This window comes from Somniosus microcephalus, chromosome 11 (assembly GCF_052327205.1).
Source record: "Somniosus microcephalus isolate GS21.2 chromosome 11, FLI_Smic_1.0, whole genome shotgun sequence".
NCBI classification, from domain to species: Eukaryota; Metazoa; Chordata; class Chondrichthyes; order Squaliformes; family Somniosidae; genus Somniosus; species Somniosus microcephalus.
In genome coordinates this window covers 176,322,554-176,343,569 of record NC_140997.1, presented here as the reverse complement: position 1 = coordinate 176,343,569, position 21,016 = coordinate 176,322,554, and the positions used below count along the sequence as shown (strand labels likewise).

At 47.0% G+C, this 21,016-nt stretch overlaps 1 protein-coding gene across 1 annotated transcript in view; it reads right to left on the bottom strand.

Annotated features, from left to right (window-relative positions):
- LOC147110996 (uncharacterized) overlaps positions 1-20,760 on the bottom strand; it is a 37,275-nt gene extending 16,515 nt beyond the window's left edge. Inside the window, exons 1-2 of the mRNA XM_085999991.1 lie at positions 20,384-20,760; positions 19,204-20,094 (exon numbers count right to left, since the gene is read on the bottom strand). Of these exons, the coding sequence (XP_085856117.1) occupies positions 19,204-20,094; positions 20,384-20,760 (1,268 nt within the window). The remainder of the gene's footprint in view (positions 1-19,203; positions 20,095-20,383) is intronic.
- Positions 20,761-21,016: the final 256 nt, after the last annotated feature.

Here is a 21,016-nt window from a genome sequence, read left to right as displayed (position 1 = left end):
GTTTGTGGGCAGGTTGAGGAAGTAATGGTGGTAACCTGGGCTGAGATGAAAATGACATTGTCAGTTGCCTCCAATTTGAATATTTTAATTGGAGCCTGCCAGTTTCCGGTGGGAGTGCTGGCTGCATAAATTCAGATATTGGAACTGGCAGACCTCCGGCTATAAGTCAGCATTTTCTGGCCCCAATTTTGATCTCAGTACCATCCCATTAACCGGTGTAAACAGGGCGATAGCGAGATGAAATTTGCCCCAATGTGATAATAAGTGAATAAATAGAGTTTAAGACAGAATTCTTGAGACACGATGGTCGTGATTTCCCCTACTTCAGCGGGTCCGTGGCGGGCGACGTCGGTGGTGGGTCCCAGCCTCGTTGCTGGCTCCAGCCTGTTGTCCAAAATGATTTTCACGTGATTGGGCTTAACAAGCCCACCCAGTGCGTTTGCCGGCCAATTGAAGGAAGCGGGTCTGATGACGTCATTTGATGATGTGTTATCAGCCATTTTCCTTAAAGGGACCATGTGCAAATTGATTTTGACAGTTGTGTTACCAGTGTTCTACAGCATTGAGGTGCTCCAAACACTGACAAGCACTGCACAAAGGTGCACGGCTGCACCCAGGCGCTCCCATGACTCCCCCCATATGCTTATGGAGGGAGTCACAGCACGCAGGGAGGTTCTCTTCCCTTTCAATGGGTGTAAGAGAGCTCCCCAGGAGGCCAACGCAGCCCGGTTGCACATTGCACAGGAGGGTACAAGCAGGGATGTCATCAGGAGGACCTGGGTGCAGTGCCGCAAACATTTCAATGATCTCAGTAGATCACGAAACGTTAGTACAAAGCCACACTCCACCTCATATTGCTGTGCCACTCATCACATCCCCATCATTCTGCTTCCCTACCCTACTCCTGCACATACTTACTCACACCAACTTACCTTGTGCCTCCACCCATCCCTCTCCATCTACTTTATCACTTCCCCATATCACTAGTCACCCCTCACTCTCACCCTCATCCTAGTCCAATCATACCAACTAACAACACACAAGGGTAGGCACTTGGGTGTTTTATGCAATGTTCATGCATAGTTTCTGTTAATGTGGTGTTGTGGCAAAGTGTCAAACATTGAAACCTTTATTTTCAACACTTTGCGTTCTTGGACAGATCTGTGTGCATCTTTGGAAGTGGCTTAGTGGGTTGCAGTGAATGGTGAGACATAATGGTACCCCCTGCAATGGTGATTAGTGTGAAAGGAATGGCTTGGGCATTGTAGGGATGCTTTATGGTGTTGTTGTAGGGTGGTGCCTGTATTGATTTGTATGTGGGTTCAATGACGACACATTGATGAAAGAGTATGGGCTAAAAATTCAGTTGGGCGCCATTTGGGGCGCCAAGCTCGCCTGGGCGCCGGAATTACCGCTGCGAGCGGAGCCACTTGCGCCATCCGGATAGTCAGTTTCTGCGCCCCAAATGGAAACGGGCCGCTAAACGAGGCTTCCCGCGCCCCGCTTGGGGCGCTGAAACTGAATTTTGGCGCGCTAAGGGCCGCAGCGCCACATGCTGCGGCACAGCAGGCTGCGGTACTGCAGGCCTTCCTCCCACTGTTAAGGGGGAGGTGCATGCAACAGCGCGATCCCCGCTCGCGATGCCGGCAAATGAGCCCGGCACCAAGGAGAAGTGCCGGGCTCTCGGGAAACAGCCGGCAATGCTGCGGGGGGGGGGGGTGTAGGAGGCCGGGGACGGAGGTGCGGGCAGGCGGGCGCCGAAAAAGCGGCCGGCCACACCTCCACCTTAACTAGCGCCACTACCGCCACAGGTAGGCCCCTGTGTACCGGTCGCTATTTGCGGCCGGCGCTGAAGAGGCGGGCGCGAACAAATATGGCCATCGGGGTGATAGCGGGGCGCTGCGCACACTGATGACGTCATCGGTGGCGGTGCAGCGCTACAGGCTAACGCCGCCATTAGCGCCCCGCTAAATATCGCAGTAGGTGTGGCCAGTGGCGCAAAAGCCACTGAGTGCCCTCTTTGGGCGCAAACTGGTGGCGCAGGCCACTGAATTTCTAGGCCTATGTCTTTTAATCTAAAGTGTCTTCAAGCATGTTAACAGTTTTACAGGAGACACCATCTTAGAGATCCATCTAAAACGAAACTAAAACTAAACTGTCTCTCTCACATGCCCTCTGCTGGTAAGGCATAAATAATCAAACAGGCAAATATGCTGGTAAGGCATAATAATCAAACAGGCAAATACCATCACTATTTGCTGATATCATTACATCTCCCTGTCTTAAAACAAAAGTATTTTACTTTTATCTAACAACATGTTTTCTTTGTATTACTCTGCATTTTAACTGTAACACTTAATGAACTTACATTATCATTATCAAGGTTTTTTAACCTTGTTTTGTGTGTTCACATGAAATATGTAAATACACTAGAACTTGAAGAGAGAATAAGATAACATTACTTCCTTCTATAACAAGAGTCCTTAAACTTGCTCAATGAGTCTCTCAGGAGGCTTCATGTGTCTTGAGGATTTTCTGATTGATTGTCCTTGAATCTGAGTTGTTGCCTCAGATGATGATTTCTCAGCTGTGTGATCAGGTTGTTCAACAGTATCAGTCTTTTGACCTGCTGTGTGATCAGGTTGTTCAACAGTATCAGTCTTTTGACTTGCTGTGGCTGGTCTCATGAGAAGATCCCGACTATTTCTTCGCAGAACAGCACCCTCATCTGTCTGAATGGTGTATGATCTTGGTTGAACTTCAGTCAGGACAGTTCCCTTCTGAGTCCATATGTTTGTTTTGTCTTTGAACCTTACTTGGTCACCAGTGTGGAGTTCAGGTAGGTTTTGTGTTCCTCTGTCATAGTAGTACTTTTGCTTTTCTTTCTGGTGTTCTTTGAACTTCCTCACTTTCTCCCCCTCTTTTGTTTTCAGGAGGTTCTCCGGGATGGGTAGGTTTGACCTTAGCAGACGTCCCATAAGGAGTTGGGCTGGTGACATACCACACTCGAGCGGCATTGTGTGGTATACAAGCATGCTCTGGTAGAAGTCAGTTCCACTGTCTTTTGCCTTGTACATCAGTCTTTTCACTGTCTGGACCGATTTTTCCACTAGTCCATTGGACTGTGGAAAGTGAGGACTTGACGTTGTGTGGACAAAGTCCCACTCTTTGGCAAAGTGTCGGAAACTTGCATTGTAAAACTGGGGTCCGTTGTCTGTGAAGACCTCGCTTGCCACGCCATGTCTGGAGAATATGGTTTTCATACATGTTATCACAGCATCTGCAGTGGTGGTGTACAGTCTACAAACCTCTGGATACAGGGAGTAATAGTCTGTGACTACAAGATAGTCCTTCCCTTGACATACAAATAGGTCAGCGCCTACCTTCTGGTAAGGTCTGTCTGGCGCTGGGTGTGGCTTTAGTGGTTCTACCGGATTGCTTGCTCGATATTTCAGGCATATTCTGCAGTTTGACACCTCATTTGTCACATCTTGGTTGATTCGTGGCCAATACATCACCTCTCATGCTCTTTTCTTACACTTTTCGATTCCCAGATGTCCTCCATGGATCCTTTTTAGCATCTCTTTTCTCAGACTCTTTGGGATAACTATTTTACTTCCTTTGTAGATGATGTCTTCAACCACTGATAGTTCTGCCCTGCAGTTCCAGTACTCTGCCATGTCAGGTGAGCAGTCTTGCTTCATGTTGGACCATCCATCCAAGATGCTTTTCCTCAGTCGTCTCAGTGTTTCATCTTTGTTTGTCTCAGTCTTTATGAGCTCCATTTTTGCATCTGCTATGGACAGTGCACTTGTGATCATGTCCACGTAGGCGTTCACTTTTTCATCCATTTTGGTGTTTGCGGGCTCTCTTGGGTCAACAGCCCTGGACAACGTGTCTGCTGTATACATCAGCTTACCCGGGGTGTACGCAACATTCAGTGTATAGCGTTGCAGCCTGATCATCATTCTTTGTATTCTAAGTGGACAGCTATTTAGTGGCTTTTGGAACAATGCAATCAAGGCTTTATGGTCAGTCTCTACACTGATTGCTTGTCCTGACACAAACTGGTGAAATCTTTCACAGGCGTATGTGATGCTGAGCAGCTCCTTTTCTATTTGAGCATATCGCATCTCCGCGTCTGTCATTGAGCGCGATGCATATGCAATAGGTTGCCAGTAGTCATATTTTTGCAGAAGAATGGCACCGAGCCCACTCTGTGATGCATCTGATGATATCTTGATGGGTCTCGCTGGGTCATAAAACCTCAGAACTGGTTCCTCTGTGAGCAGTTTCTTTAGATCGCTCCATGACTTCTCATGCTCATGATTCCATTCCCATTCTATGTTCTTTTCAGTTAGTCGTCTCAGTGGCGCCATCTTTTCTGAGAGGTTGGATATGAATTTACCCATGTAGTTGATCATTCCATTAAACCTCTGCACGTCGTTTTTGCATTGTGGCTTTGGCATATTCTCAATGGCGGACACCTTTCTGGGATCTGGTCTGATGCCCTCACCGCTAAGGATATCTCCCACGAATGTCAGTTCTGTCACCCCGAGCTGGCATTTCTCTCTATTCAGCTTCAGGTTTGTTTTCCTTGTTGCTTCCAGCACTTTTTTCAGTCCCTCGTCATGCTCAGTTCTCGTGGTTCCCCATACTATGATGTCATCCATTGATGTATCAACTCCCTTCAGGTGCTCATAGATCATATGAATAGTTTTGTGATACACTTCAGGAGCTGAGGCAATGCCAAATGGTAACCTTAGGAATCTGTATCTGCCAAATGGACTGTTGAACGTGCACAGTCTTGAACTTGCCTCGTCCAGTTTCATCTGCCAAAATCCTGATGATGCATCTAACTTGCTGAAATACTTTGCATTTGCAAACTGTGACATGATTTCCTCACGTGTAGGAAGCTTGAAGTGCTCTCTCTTTATTGCTCTGTTTAGATCTCTTGGATCCAGGCAAATTCTGAGCTTTCCATTCTTTTTGTCCACAACGACGAGGGAACTCACCCACTCAGTTGGCTCATCTATCTTCTGAATCACGTTCAGGCTTTCCATCCTGTCCAACTCTGCCTTCAGTTGCTTTTGAAGAGCAAACGGAACTTTTCTGCATGGATGTATGACCGTTGGTATACTTTTATCTACTCTGATCGTGTGTTCTCCTGGAAGGCAGCCTAGACCCTGAAATAGGTCGTTGTACTCTTTCATGAGTTCATCATAGACTGTCTCTCCTTTGCTTTCCACAATGAGGACTCTCTTTACCAGGTTCAGTCTCTCACAGGCTATTAAACCTAGTATGGCCTGCACATCCTTTGGCACCACGATTAATGCTAGCGTGTGCTCTCTGTCCTTGTGTGTCACTTTGACAATGCATTTTCCTTTCACTGGTATATCAGTACCTGAGTATCCTGTCACTTTCACTTTGATTCCATGTATCTTTGGTCTGGGTCTAATTTTCTTAAAATCAGTCTCTGATATCACATTAACTTGTGCTCCAGTATCCAATTTAAATGGAATGTGTATGTCATTCACTTTTAGTGTCAACATCCAGTCTCTTTTTTCTTTTTTGTTTTCAGGCACAACATCCACATAGAACTCCTCTATCTCGCTTTCATCTACTGCATGGACCTTGCTTTGTTGCGCTTGGTTCTTACAGCAACGGGCATAATGGTTGTTTTTGTTGCAACTATTGCATGTTTTACCATATGCTGGACACTTTTTTGGTGGATGCTGTGTACCGCATCGACTACATGACTTTTGATTGCCCCTTTCATTTTTGTTCGCTGGCCACGCCTCTTTTTTCACATTGGCGCTCTTTTTGTTAAACGGTTTGTATCCGTTCTTTCTCACTGCATCCACGTTGCAGCTACTGTCACTGAACAGCTCCTTTGCCTGCGACTTCACAGTCTCTGTAGCTCTACACAGTGCTATGGCTTTTCCCAGGTCTAGATTTTGCTCTCTTAGCAGTCTTTCCCTTAGACCATTATTTGGAATACCACACACCAGTCTGTCTTTTATCAGCGAATCTGTCAGTCCCCCAAATTCACACGTTTTGCTTCTGTTTCTCAGTTCAGTCACATACTGATCAATAGTCTCTCCCGTTTTCTGTACACATGTGAAAAATCTGTGCCTCTCAAACATCACGTTGCGTTTAGGTATGCAGTAGGCCTCAAACTGTTCCATTATTTTATCCAACTTCATTTTGTCTCCATCAGCAGCGAATGTGAAGTTATTATACACCTCCAGCGCTTCATCACCCACGACATGTAAGAACACTGACGCTTTCATTTTATCACTTTTCTCGTCAGCTCCGATTGCTGCTAAATACAACTCCAAACGTTGTTTGAACCTCCTCCAACTTTCAGCCACATTACCTGTCAACTGAAGCTTCACCGGTGGGTGTAATCCTACCATTTTTCACTTCGTTAGCTATTCTCCAAAGGTAAGTAACGATGTTCTCTTTTGGCTTGCTAATATGTGAAGAGCTGATTTTGCTGGATAACTTGCTTGCCACTATCTCGTCGAGTTGCTAACTTCAGATTTTTCCTCTTCATCTCTTTCAATCACTTCTGACATCATGTATCGATTTGTATGTGGGTTCAATGACGACACATTGATGAAAGAGTATGTCTTTTAATCTAAAGTGTCTTCAAGCATGTTAACAGTTTTACAGGAGACACCATCTTAGAGATCCATCTAAAACGAAACTAAAACTAAACTGTCTCTCTCACATGCCCTCTGCTGGTAAGGCATAAATAATCAAACAGGCAAATATGCTGGTAAGGCATAATAATCAAACAGGCAAATACCATCACTATTTGCTGATATCATTACAGTGCCAACCTGGCACATCATGTGACAGCCAGGGTGCACAGCGTCAAGTGAAGTAAATCTGGCCATGGTGAAGCCATCCCTGGCGTCCTGGGCAGCAATGTGGTTGCGCACTGATGCCCTCTGTCCTGTGCAGCATCAGTTGATTGCGGAGAAGGTAGGTGTTGTTCTTGGTGCTGCTGGTGTGCCTGGTGCTGCTGGTGTTGGGGCTGATCATGGTGGGATTCTGAGGACCAAGGTGAGATAGTTTCAAGGGCACCGATGCTGATGTAATAGATGGCAGGTGAACTTGAGATGACAGAAGCGATCTGTCAATGGTGAGAGAGGTTGCTCCAATGAGAGTTTACTCCAAACACTTGCAACCTGTATAAAGCTGAATGTGTCTTCCAAATGCAGTAAGCAACAGCTTCTGAGCTTGGAAAGTGAACAGATGTGTGATGGGAACATTTATAGCATATTGGCAACTGTCAAGTAATGAGCTGATGCCACGGTCACACAACTCCTGACCTGCTTACCTGACGTGATCCCCGAACAGCATGGGCCCTGTGGGCAACCTCGTAAAATGCCTCCCCCGCCGCTGCATGTTGGGTCTTTTCAGCGCTGACAGACCCGACATCTGGGAAAAGTGTGTGGTGACAGGTTGACAGCGGGGTCCCGACCCGCTGTCAACATTTTTTTTCCCCCACCTGACCTGCCACCAAATGCGCCCGCTGACCCCCCGAAAAACTCTCCCCTTTGTTCATGTGGTATGGAATGTCTGGCACTAGGCAAAAAGAAATCTGATGGTCTTGTGTTCGCAATCGGTCCTCTCTCTCCCTCCCTCTCCTCCTCCCCCTCATTTTTATCTCTGTTCTCTTTCTTTCACATTGATACTTCTCACACCATTTCTTTCTCTCGCTCTATCTGTTTCCACACATACTCTCACCCTCTTTCACCTATCTTAGCATCAAGTGCTCCAAAGAAACATTTAGTGCAGTCTTGATATTGATTAAAATGTCCTTTCTTCAGTTCCAGCAAAATGCTTTTACCCTAATTTCTCAACCATTCACCCTTAAAATGTAAATACTAATTTAATGCTAATTAGTCCAGAATTATGGTTAATTTGTGCTGTCGGCCCATGCTCCCTAGGATTTGCATTATAATTTCCCCAAATTTATTTGGTCTATTTTTTGTATTCATTCACAGGATGTGGGTGTCATTGGCAATTGCCCATCCCTAATTGCCCTTTAGAGGGCAGTTAAGAGTCAACCACATTGCTGTGGGACTAGAGTGACAGATAGGCCAGACCAGGTAAGGACGGCAGATTTCCTTCCCTAAAAGGACATTCGTGAACCAGATGGGTTTTTACAACAATCTGGTAGTTACATGGTCACAATTACTGATACTAGCTTTTTATTCCAGATTTATTTAACTGATTTTAAATTCCCCAGCTGCCGTGGTGGGATTTGAATGCTTGCCTCCTGAAGTAAATGGGAATTGGGGGTGCGGGGGGGAAGCTCTCTACTGGCTGGAGCCATATCTAGCACAAAGGAAGATGGTTGTGGTGGTCGGAGGTCAATTATCACAGCCCCAGGATATCGCTGCAGGAGTCCCTGAGGGCAGTGTCCTGGGCCCACCTTCTTCAGTTGCTTCATCAATGACCTTCCCTCCAACATAAGGTCAGAAATGGGGATATTCGCTGATGACTGCACGGTGTTCAGTGCCATTCACAACTCCTCAGATAATGAAGCAATCCATGCCCGCATGCAACAAGACCTGGACGACATTCAAGCTTGGGCTAATAAGTGGCAGGTAACATTCGCGCCAACAAGTGCCAGGCAATGATTATCTCCAACAGGCGAGAGTCTAACCACCTCCCCTTGACATTCAATGGCATTGCCATTGCCGAATCCCACACCATCAACATCCTGGAGGTCACCATTGACCAGAAACTTAACTGGACCATCCACATAAATACTGTGGCAACAAGAGCAGGTCAGAGACTAGGTATTCTGCAGCGAGTATCTCACCTCCTGACTCCCCAAAGCCTTTCCACCATCTACAAGGCACAAGTAAGGAGTGTGATGGAATACTCTCCACTTGCCTGGATGAGTGCAGCTACAACAACAATCAAGAAGCTTGACATCATCCAGGACACAGCAGCCCGCTTGATTGGCACCCCATCCACCACCTTAAACATTCACTCCCTTCACCACCGGCGTACTGTGGCTGCAGTGTGCAACATCTACAAGATGCACTGCAGGAACTCACCAAGGCTTTGGCAGCACCTCCCAAACCCACGACCTCTTCCACCTATAAGAACAAGGGCAGCAGGCGCATGGGAACACCACCACCTCCAAGTTCCCCACCAAGTCACACACCATCCTGACTTGGAAGTATATCGCAGTTCCTTCATCGTCGCTGGTTCAAAATCCTGGAACTCCCTCCCTACCAGCACTGTGAGAGTACCTTCACCACACGGACTGCAGCGGTTCAAGAAGGCAGCTCACCACCACCTCCTCAAGGGCAACTAGGGATGGGCAATAAATGCTGGCCATGCCAGCGATGCCCAGATCCCATGGACAAATAAAAAAAAATTATTGGTCCAGGCCTCTGGATTATTAATAACGGCCCAGAAATTCGGGTCAGAGACTTCCAGCGGGTGCAAGCCTCCGACCTGCACTTACCTAGTGCGCCAGCCGTTGAGCCATGGGCCCGCGTGGGATTCCGATCCTGGGCCTGCTCCAACTGCCGGCGCACAGTGCTTGCGTATCCCAAGGGCGCAGTTAGTTCGATGCGTCCCCTGGGATCACGTGGGCCATGGAGAGCCAATGGTAACAGAGAATGCCCATTCATAAAATTAACAGGAAGAGCTGTCAAAATCATAAATACTATAAACCCCAAAACATCACTAAAACTTCAAATACATTTTTTTTTAAATCACCTTTTTAAAATAACTATAAATTATATAAAATAACTATTTTAAACAATAACCTAAATTTTAAAAAAAATTAATTACATTTTCTAACGAGTCTAAAAATAAACTTACCTTTCTTTAAAGTATTTAAAAATAATAAACCTGTGGAAAAAATGTTTTAATTTTAATTAATTCACCACAGGCCTTGCGCCTGCTTTTTATATGTGTTACTCCTGGAGACTTACCCTCCCGGAAAAACCTGGAAAAAAAACGTAAGTTCGATGTGCACGAGCTGCCTCTCCGGCGCACGCGTTCAACCTCTGAACCCCTTCTTTCAAGGGAACGGAAGTTCCGGTTTCCCGTGCATGCGCAGTGCATGCACGAAACCGGCACTTCCATTGGGCCTACGGGTGAGTATCCTGGCCTAGAAATTCGGTGGAGGCCCAAACGGGGCACCAAGCTCACCTGGGCGCCGGAATTTGCGCTGTGCACGGAGCCGCTTGAGCCTGCCGGAAATTCATCTTGTGCACCCCAAGAGGGACACGGGGCGCTGCTCGAGGCGCTCCGCGTCCCTCTTAGGGCGCTGAAACTGAATATCGCAGCGCAACCTGCCGCAGTGCCACACGCTGCGGCACGGCGCGCTGCAGTACTGCAGGCCTTCCTCCCATTCTTAAGGGGGAGGGGCCTGCTGCAGCGCGATCTCTGATCGCGAGTGCCGGCAAAAGAGCCCGGCACCGAGGAGAAGTGCCAGGCTCTCGGAAAACAGCCAACACTGCCGCGGGGGGAGATCAGGAGGCCGGGGACGGAGGTGCTGGCAGGTGGCCGCCGAAAAAAACGGCCACCCCACACCTCCACCTTAATTTGCGCCACTCCCGCCACAGGTAGGCCCCGTGAACCGGGTGCGATTTGCGGCCAGAGTAGCCGAGGCGGACGCAACAAATATGGTGATCGGGGCGGTAGCGGGGCGCTGCGCACACCGATGATGTCATCGGTGGCGGCGCAGCGCTACAGGCTAACGCCGCCATTAGCGCCCCCGATAAATATTGCAGGAGGCGCGGCCAGTGGCGCTACAGCCACTGACTGCCTTCTTTAGGCGCTAACTGCTGGCGCTACACACCGAATTTCTAGGCCCCTGTGTGTACTCACCTGTGGAGACCCGAATTTCTGGGCCCTTAAATAACAACAGAAGATGCTGGAAAAACTCAGCAGGCCAGGCAACATCTGTGGAGAGAGAAATAGAGTCAACGTTTCAGGTCGAAACCCTTCTACAGAACTGAGAGAAAAAGGCAGGAAATGAAACAGATTAAAAGGCAGTTTGGGGGGCTGGGAAATGGGGGAGGGGATGAAAGAAGAGACATTAAGAGATATTCAAGGTGAGACGAGATAGTAATAGGACAGGTAAAGAAACAAACAATGGCTCTAGATGAAGTGTGAAATGCGCTGGCAGAGTGAAAGACAGCTGCCTCTGGATTATTAGTCCAGTAACATTACCACTATGCTACCGTTCCCATCTAGTCCCCTTGCATCCAGCAGAGTAAGAAAACTTTCCTCCCATTAGTTTGGGGCAGATTTAAACACAGCTTCCAGAAGTGAAAAAGCATTATTCAAACCTTTTGTGCCACCCAGTCCCTGCAATTGTCTTGTTTAAAGAATGGTCATTTCATAAATCTAGTGACCCTGAATCCAATATACTTTTATCCTGCAGCAGTGGTTAAAATCTGTTTATACCAACTACACTGAGATGAATATTCACTTATGTTACTGTATAATTTTAACACCAATATGATGAAGCCATGGAGACCTTAAATATTGCATGATCTCAGCAGGAATATTAAAGAAACAGAGGGATAATGGGATTGCAGGACACTGGAAGCGAGCTCACATCAAACAAATTAGTTCTGGTACATAAAACAATGCATTAACAATGATGTGAAACCAAAAAGAATTAAGAGGCCATGCATAATTTTCATCTTTTTCACGAGAGTACAAAGCATACTCTTTTGCTTTATCCCTTCCCAAAAGCATTGCTGTAAAGCTGATGAAAATTGATCATCCATTTTTATATAATTATCAAGGGTATATGGAGCATTAACACATCTTTTCTCATTCTTACTCAAATCTTATAATGGATGGCTACTATTGTAGCTGTAAAGACTAATTCTGTTGGTGATTTCTACTAATTTTCCTTACATTGCATTTCAGCCTTAGCTCAGTGGTAGCATTCTTGCCTGTGAATCAGATGATCAAAGGTTTAAGTCCCACTCAAGATTTGAAGTACATAATCTAGGCTGAGACTTCAGTGCTGAGTTGCACTGTCAGAGGTTCTGTCTTTTAACTAATACAGATATATTTGGTTATCTATCTCATTGCTGTTTATGGGACCTTGGTGTGTGCAAATTGATTGCCATGTTTGCCTACGTTACAGCAGCTCTATTGGTTATGAAATGCTTTGCGATGTTCAGAAGCCATTATTCCCCCTTGGATTTGCTCCCATCCTCTCCTGAAAACACTTTCATGTTTGGATTCGATTTCAGTCTGCCAATATTTATTTTTGAACCAAGACAGCGAGTGTTGGAGAGCTATTCAGCTGCAGGGCCAGTTAACCAAGCCTATCCTGTTTTCACCCACTGACCACACAAGCGTACCTCCGAGACTGGCCATTCACAAAGAAGGGCAGGACTGAAGATTTGTATAAATCCGGGAAATGATTCATTGTATTTGTCAAATAAACTCAAGGTAAGCCCATGTCTGTGTTACTGGATGGTTGTAAATTGTGTAGCTTTATGTAATGAACTGGCAGTTCGATAACCAGCAGATAAATTGAACTTGTCATGGGCCAACATTAAGGAATTTCTATAAGCCTTTATTGAATGCTTATAAATACTTTCAAATAAATTTTGTGTATTGGTTCCAAAACTCAAACTATAGTGAACCTACTAACAATTTTGGCACTACTTTGATTTTAAGTAATATGGATTGATAAATGAAAAGAAAATAAGATTATTTAACTTCTAGTTTATTATTTTGTCTTATCATAACTCGATTTTTTGCCTCCATGTGCAGTGATTACACATGCATATGTGTGATTCTTAGAGTGTCCCCAACCAGTTTAATGTTTTCAGATTGTCTGGTCCCAACCATTTTCACCATCGATGTACTCTACATCTTCATTCCTCACCAGCACCATAAAATCATAGAATGATACAGCACAGAGGAGGCCATTCGGCCCATTGTACCTATGCCTGCTCTTTGAAACAGCTATCCAATTAGCCCCACTCCACTGCTTTTTCACCATAGCCCTGCAAATATTTCCCCTTCAAGTATTTCATAGAGTCATAGAATGGTTACAGCACAGAAGGTGGCCATTTGGCCCGTCGAGCCCGTGCCAGCAATTTATCCAATTCACTTTTGAAAGTTACTATTGAATCTGCATTTCACCACCCTATCAGCCAGTGCATTCCAGATCATAACAATCGGTACGTAAAAAATGTTTTCCTCCGGTTGCCTCTGGTTCTTTTGTCAATTACCTTAAATCTGTGTCCTTTGGTTACCAACCCTTCTTCCACTGGAAACAGATTCTCCTTATTTACTCTACCAAATCCATTCATGATTTTGAACACCTCTATCAAATCTCCCCTTAATCTTCTCTGGTCGAAGAAGAACAACCCCAGCTTCTCTCAACTCTCCACATAACTGAAGTCCCTCATCCCTAGTACCATTCCAGTAAATCTCTTCAACACCCTCTCCAAGGCCTTGATATCCTACTTAAAGTGTGGTGCCCAGAATCGAACACAATATTCCAGCTAAGGCCTAACCAGTGTTTTATAAAAGTTTAGCACAACTTCCTTGCTTGTGTACTCTATGGGCTGGATTTTCTCAGCCCCGAGGAGGCGGGATAGCCGGTAAAGTTGTAGAAAGTGGGAGCGGATGGCAAACCCACCCCCATCCCGGCTCCGTGCCCTTTTGCCAGGAGGCAGGAAGATGTGCTGCTTCGGGTCCCATCTCCTCGAGGCGGGAAAGGGATTAAATCCTTTTACCTGCCTGTTAACAGGTAGTTAACAGGCAGAAAAAAGGATTAGTCCCATTTTACCTTTTCAGGTGAAGGCTTCCCAACCTCGGGGAACCCCGCCGGGGTGGAGGAGTCGAGTAGGAGGTCTGCAGGGGTCAGAGGGACCTGAAAGTGAGATGTAGAGGTGAATGATGGGTGCAAGTGTGGAGTGGTAAGTATGTAAGGTGAGTGTTAAGTGTTAAAAAATGTTCACTTACCTTGGTTTCTGCCTGCAGCCTTCATCCGCTCTGGATCGGGAGTTCCGATATCTTCCTTGTTGATTTCACAGACTACCTGTTGGATCCTCTGAACCAATAGGCATCTGAAATCTACAAAGTTGAAAGGTTTGATGAGTCCTGAACACAAGGGCTCATCAAACTACAGAGAATTTCGGTTTTTGACAGTTTCACAGAGCTGTCAAATGCTGGCATTTCTTCTTTCAAGAAATCTTGACAGATGGCACGTCAGACATTGACGTGCTCTGTCAGTGACTTCCCCCTAATTGGCCTGCTGAGCCCGCAGGGCGGGCTTAACAAGGTCAATCAGGGCAAAATCCCACTGGTTGGCCAGAAGATGTTGGAGACGGGACATTGACCTGACAAGCAGCAGTCCGCCTCCAACTCGCCTCCATTCACAAAATCCAGCCCTTTGCCTCTATTTATAAAGCCAAGGATCCCGTATTTCTTTTTAACAGCCTTCTCAACTTGTCCTGCCATCTTTAAAGATTTGTGTACATACACTCCCAGGTCTCTCTGTTCCTGCAACCCCTTTAAAATTGTACCATATAGTTTATATTGCCTCTCCATATTCTTCCTACCAAAATTAATGATCCAGGATGGTCTATAGGCCTTCTATTTTCTCCTTGAACAGTGGCCCAAACTTTCCTCAGTGAACACAGTCCTCCAGCAATTGGCTGAACTTGTCCTCACTTTGAAAAATTCTCTGTTATCTTCACTTACTTCCTGCTAATAAAAGGTATCCCTATGGAAATCAGCATGGCTCTCAGCCATGCCTGTCTTTTTGTAGAACATGTTGAGAGTACTCTGTTGCAATCCTACTCAGGTCCCCTCCCTGTACTAACAATCAGAAAGACAAGATGCAGTACAGCATCTTCTACAATACTTAAAAGTAGCCATCAGGAAGGGTCCACGATGCGGTCTCCTCTACATTGGGGATACCAAACGCAGATTGGGTGACTGCTTTGCGGAACACCTCCGTTCAGTCCGTAAGGGTGACCCCGAGCTTCCGGTCGCCTGTCATTTTAATTCAGCGCTCCATTCCCACTCGGACCTCCCCGTCCTAGGCCTCTTGTATTGTTCCACAGAAGCTCAACGTAAACTCGAGGAACAGCAACTCATCTTCCGATTAGGCACTTTGCAGCCTTCCGGACTCAATATCGAGTTCAACAATTTCAGATCATAACCTCGGCCCCTATTACTTTTTTACTTATAATTTTTTCCACCCCTTTGTTTTGGGTCCTCCTTTCCACCCCCCCCTTTCCTTTTGTTTCTCTCTCTCACCTGGCAGCTGTCTCTTACCTGCCAATACACTTCACACCTAATCTCAGCTGCCTTTTGTCTCCAAGGGCCTATTACCATCTCGTCTGGCTTCGAATACCTTTTATTGTCTCTTTTACTTCTTTTGTTCGATCGCAGTCTTGCCTTCGATCTATTTTACTTTCTTCCCAGTTTTGAAGAAGGGTTTCGACCCGAAACGTCAACTCAAATTTCTCTCCACGGATGTTGCCTGACCTGAGTTTTTCCAGCATTTTCTGTTGTTATTTCGGATTTCCAGCATCTGCAGTATTTTGCTATAGTAGCAACAACTTCCTTGTCCAACAAAACCCAAATTATGCAGAAACACAAAAAGTACGTTTAACAACAGGAACTGAAGGGAATTATCCTTATTAACAGTGTCTGTTTTATACAGGTGTTCCGCCTATTGAGTGCTGCTCCCATATCCCAATAATATTGTGGAGCGGATCTCTCATTAACATAAAATTTAATGAGATAAAAGGGTAAATTTTCATCTTCACTACCTGGGCAATAATCTCATGGGCTAGCTTACCCACCCTTATAGAACCTATCTACTTTTCATTCCATTGATTTCAACCCACCTCCCCCAGATTATTATTCAGGTGGTGAAGATGAAAATCTACTCAAATGAATCTTTTGCACAGTCTGTGTGCAGGCTCCAAATCCACATTATGTATTAAGGACACACTATTAAACATTAGGGCCTAGAAATTCAGTTGGTAGCGCCAGCCGCTAGCGCCTTAAGAGGGCGATAAGTGGGGTGCAAAGCTGCTAGCGCCCGGGTGCGGCGCGATCTGCGCCTCTCGCGAACTTGAGTGAAGATTTAGCGGCGGCGTAAAACCGCAACGCCCGCTCAGCTGCGCGCGCAGATCCTGACGTCATTTCATGGTGCAACGCCCTTGGTGCGCCCCGAACCGGAACTTCAGTGGCGCCCCCCTTCTTTCTGCCTGGCGCTCGCAGCGACTGGTTGAGTGGAACAGTTCCCAGTCGCTGTGGGGCTGGGGGGGGCGCTATTTAAAGGGGACTCTTCCTGCATTCTTTGTGGTAGCCATTTTGAACCACTCCTTCTGTGTGAGAGAGAGATTTGGAAAGAGACAAAGGGAGAGAGCTTTCTGCTTTGACTCAGCACTCGCACAGGTACTTCTGGCTTCAGGCCAGAGCTTTGCAGTTGGATAGATTTTTCAGTGCCATAGACTTGAGTGGCCACATATAATGGGGGCTGCAATGGGTGGAAACGTTGGATTTCTGCATTGCATTGAAAGGGCTCAGAGACGCCGAGAGAGAGTGCCAATCATGGCCAGAGGGAGAAGGGCCAACAGGCGTCGGCACAGGAGGCCTTACCCTCCCAGGGTATACCACCAGCACTTCTCCTACCTCAACATGTCTGAGGAGCAGTGCATTTGGAGGCTTCGATTCAGAAGGGAGGTGGTCACTGAGATCTGCCACCTGCTTCAGAGAGATCTGCAGCCTCAGCTGAGGAGCAGGACGTCTCTGTCGGTGGCAGTGAAGGTGACAGTGGCTCTCAACTTCTATGCCACCAACTCCTTCCAATCCGCTACTGGGGACATTGCCAATGTCTCCCAGTTCGTGGTGCATTGCTGCATCCGCCAGGTCACGAATGCCCTCTTCAGAAGGAGACGTCAGTACATTTCCTTCCCCATGACCCTGAACAAGCAGCAAGAGCGTGCAATGGGATTTGCAAGAATAGCGGGATTCCCCATGGTGCAGGGCACCATTGACTGCACGCATGTGGCTTTGTGGGCGCCTCTAGAGAATGCCGAGGATTACCTCAACCGGAAGGGGTGTAGGGGGTTTTGCTCTGCCCAATTACAGGGGTCTTTAGTGCCTGTTAATGTATTGGGCCTCTGTCTCCTTTATACCCTTGCAGCTTATGTTAGCCTGCAGGTCAGGTGTCACTAAACACCCTCTAAGGAGATAGAGAACAAGAGCTTATAGAGGAGGACTAGAATACGGTGACGACCCGCACAGTTTATATCTAATCTGCAGGGTACTCCTGAGCCCAAGGGCTCCTATAGTCCTCTCTCTTTTTCCCTAGCCTGCTGTTCCCTTGTTTGGCGGGTTCGAAGCGCCCTAATGCCCCTATCTGGTTCTAACTCCAGAATTTGGATGGAGAACGATGCACTTTAAATAGACACTCGGAGACAAGTAGTCCTTGGAAAAAACAGGTGACAACCAATTTTATTTGGTTCTACCACGAATGTAATAAACACACACACTCTACAACTATAAGTAAAATATGGGAGAGAACGGACATAACGAGAATGTTTTACACTGTTTTAACTTTACCAAGTCCAATCCCACCAACCCACTTTCCTACCTAGACTAGACTGACAGTTGCAGGCCCTTGGATTATACTCACAGCCTATTTTGAGTGCGGTTGTTGGGTTGTTGCTGTTGTTGGTTGGTTTGTGCTTGATGGAAAAGGCTCCCGAAATAGCGGGAGTGAATGCCGTCTTCCACAGCCACTTCGGTCGTTGGTGTCTTCTTGTTGATGTCCCCGGGACGGGAGTCGGTATACGGTGCGGTTTAAACTTTCAGTATGCTGATTGAGTCTGGGGCCTGATGGTGGATCTTCTCATCAGCGTGGTTGGAGTTCTTTAGATGGTAGTTCGCCCCAGCTCGTCTCTCCCTCAGCTTCTTAACTCGCTCTCCTGCTCTTTCTTCTGGTTTCCTAATAATCTCTTGGTTCTGTATTTTATACCCAATTCCATTTCGGCCTCTTCGCGCCCAATTAAATTGGTGTTTACAAGTGTGAGGGCAGGGGTATTGTTTTGAGTGCACAACGGCTCCTCCAAGTCTGCTGTCCCATTGTGTCAGTCCTGGGACTTGATTATTTTGGGCCACCTCTTAACTGTAGTGATCCCAAAACTATTGTCCCTAGTCCGAGTTGATTAAGGTGATGATGGCCTGTACTCATAGCTCGATTAGGGGTGAGTCACATATTCAAACCTGGGTCGGGTCGTTCCCATTGGCCGGGGATTTCCTTGCTTCAGGTCCGACTCAGTCCCCTGATTGGCCTTTGAGAATGCACTTTGTTCCGATTGGCCGACATCTATGGCTCGCTTCTGAGCCACAGTCCCCTGTATTCAGATATCCCAGCCTGCTTTTCGGGACCACTGCATTGGCCGAAAATGTTGGTTTTAAACTGTATAGGGCAATCCAATTTTGGTCACCTTGCCCTTAGAGGGCTCCAATAAAACGTGGTTGTGGATTTTCAAACCCTACAGTCCCCCATCTTGACACAACCGGATATAGCTGGGATGTGTCAATTGACATGTAAGAAAATCCAAAGGCCTACCAAGTGTCAGTCATCCCCGTTGTTTACTCTAACTAATAACCCTTACAAAGTTAGTGTGTACAAAACAATAATCATATCCCCTTTCAGGTATACATCAAAACAAGGTACTACATTTTTCCATTACATAGAGCATAACAAATACCCCATGCTGCGTGTGTTCCTTGCGTCCTTTCCTGCAAAGTTGTACAGCTTTCACCCTATCCATCTGTGATGGTGTAAGTTCGTACAACTTTGCCGTATATATGTTTTGACAGCTTACGTAGCGTATGGTATTAGCCAGCTTCCGGGTGCGAATAGTGCTGCGATACAGTGCATCAGAATGGTCCTCTTTGTTTCCAACAAGGAAAGAATGCCTGGAAACAAAAGGGCATTCTTCTCATGGTTATACTGGGCTGTCCTTCTGTTGCTGCTTGTTGAATAATTTCAGATACCGGTGTGCTTTGAGGGCTCTTCTGGCTTTGCAGGTGTTTATAATGAGATACACTACAATGACCAGTTGTACAAGTACCAGCGTGTGGGAGGCCATGCGAAGCCCGACAGGGATATCTACCCTCGTTCCCCATTCCCACCACGCGGGTGACTCTATGTCTGCGATCCCAAGAGCTATGTCTTTGTTTTTCTGTTCAAGGGTGAAGTAATGTTTTTGACTGAGGTCCACTGCCTTCAATAAGGCAGTGAGTTTCTCAGGTAAGAGTGGTATAGAGTACCCAAACCGGGCAACATAGTTCTGCAAATCACTTACATTGTACTGTACCGTGAGGTGAATTGTGGAGGGTTCCGGGATTGGAATGATCCTTTCCTGGGCCACTTGAACTTCTGCCCTAGGTTTAAAGCAAAAGCTGCCGTCCGGTATATCACACCACTCACTCGGGCCGTGCCTATACCGGCGGGCAGTCGTGGCGACACAATATGTCCCACCACCTACATATGCTATCTGTGGAGGCACATGGCCAGGCGCCATTACCTCCATCGTGCAATTTATAGGTTCTGCCCCAGCAGTGCTAAACCCGCATTGTGACCTCCTGAAGGCGTTCAAGTGCTGGGGACACAGTATCACCTGTGCTCCCCGGCTGCGGCAACCAGACAGGTCAGTACCCGTCACTGTGTGCTCCCACACAATGACATAGGGTGGGACCGTTGTGAAACGGACGTGTACCCCCCCACGAATGACCCCGACATTCTCCACATGATACAGGGGTGCTGGTTTGGCGGATGACCCCATCACTGGCATTCGCACAACCACACCCATAATAGTGTGGTTGGATTTCCCACAGTCAACCGGGACAGGATAGGCCTCCGACGCCACTCGGAGCTGGCATGGGCTGAGGGTGTGGCTATAGGGTTGCAGTGCCTCCAGGTGCTGGTTGCTGATCCAGGAGGGGACCCGACCTTGCCTAAGGTCTTCCAAGTTACTGCGGCCCTCTCCCAGCAACCAGGCCCCATAGAGCACACATGATGCACTATCAATTGCTACAAAAGACTGGAGATTGAGAAAGTAATAAACAGGCTTTTATTACCAACGAACAGAGCATGCCTCTTGTGGTTGCCTGGTATCCAAAAGGGCCGGAGGCTTCTGAGCAGCGACCTTTATACCCAGCCATGAGGGTGGAGCCAGGGGCGGAGTCAGCTGAGGCATGCACAGACAAGTACAACAATATGCAAGAGTGAACAACAGTACTAACAGTGAACAACAGTACTAACAACAGTGGTGAACAACAATACTAACAACAGTGGTTTACCACAACACACACCTCATTCTGTGCCGCCTGATCGGAGGCCAGCCGGTCCTCCTTAATCAAGGTGTTTATTGTCCGAGCATGAGCCTCTAGCTGGGCGACAATCTCCTTCAGGTGCACTGTCATAGCCACCCCCTCGTGAAGCGTGGAGCCCAAAATACCATTCTCCTTCCCTAGGATGCTGCGCAGCTGAGACTTTAGCCCATTAATCTGTAGGGCCAGCTGCACATCATCCAGGCTGTTCATAACTGAGGCCCCAGTATTAAACCCAGTGAAAACATCGTTCAAAACCCCCCTGCGCTGTCTGCCCCTCTCGGTCATGTCTTCTTTTGTGTACAGGTCTGCCACACTGATGTCCCCGAAGTCCAGCTCATAGAAGCTTCGGAACATCCCCCTCAGCAGAGCCTGATAGAGCAACTCGGTTTTCCGGGGGCAGAACGCAGGTAGGCGAACTTCTGTTAGGTTAAGGACCACAGATGCAACTGCATAGTGCACTCCCTGGTACACCAACTTACCCGTCGGTACTAATACCAACCCATTCCCAGGTCCCCTAGTGGTGGTCGGACATCCGTGGGCGTCAGTGTGTTTGGGCGTGGGTAGGGGTTTCCTCACCTGAGCCAGGAGCTCGGTGGCATTGATGGGCACT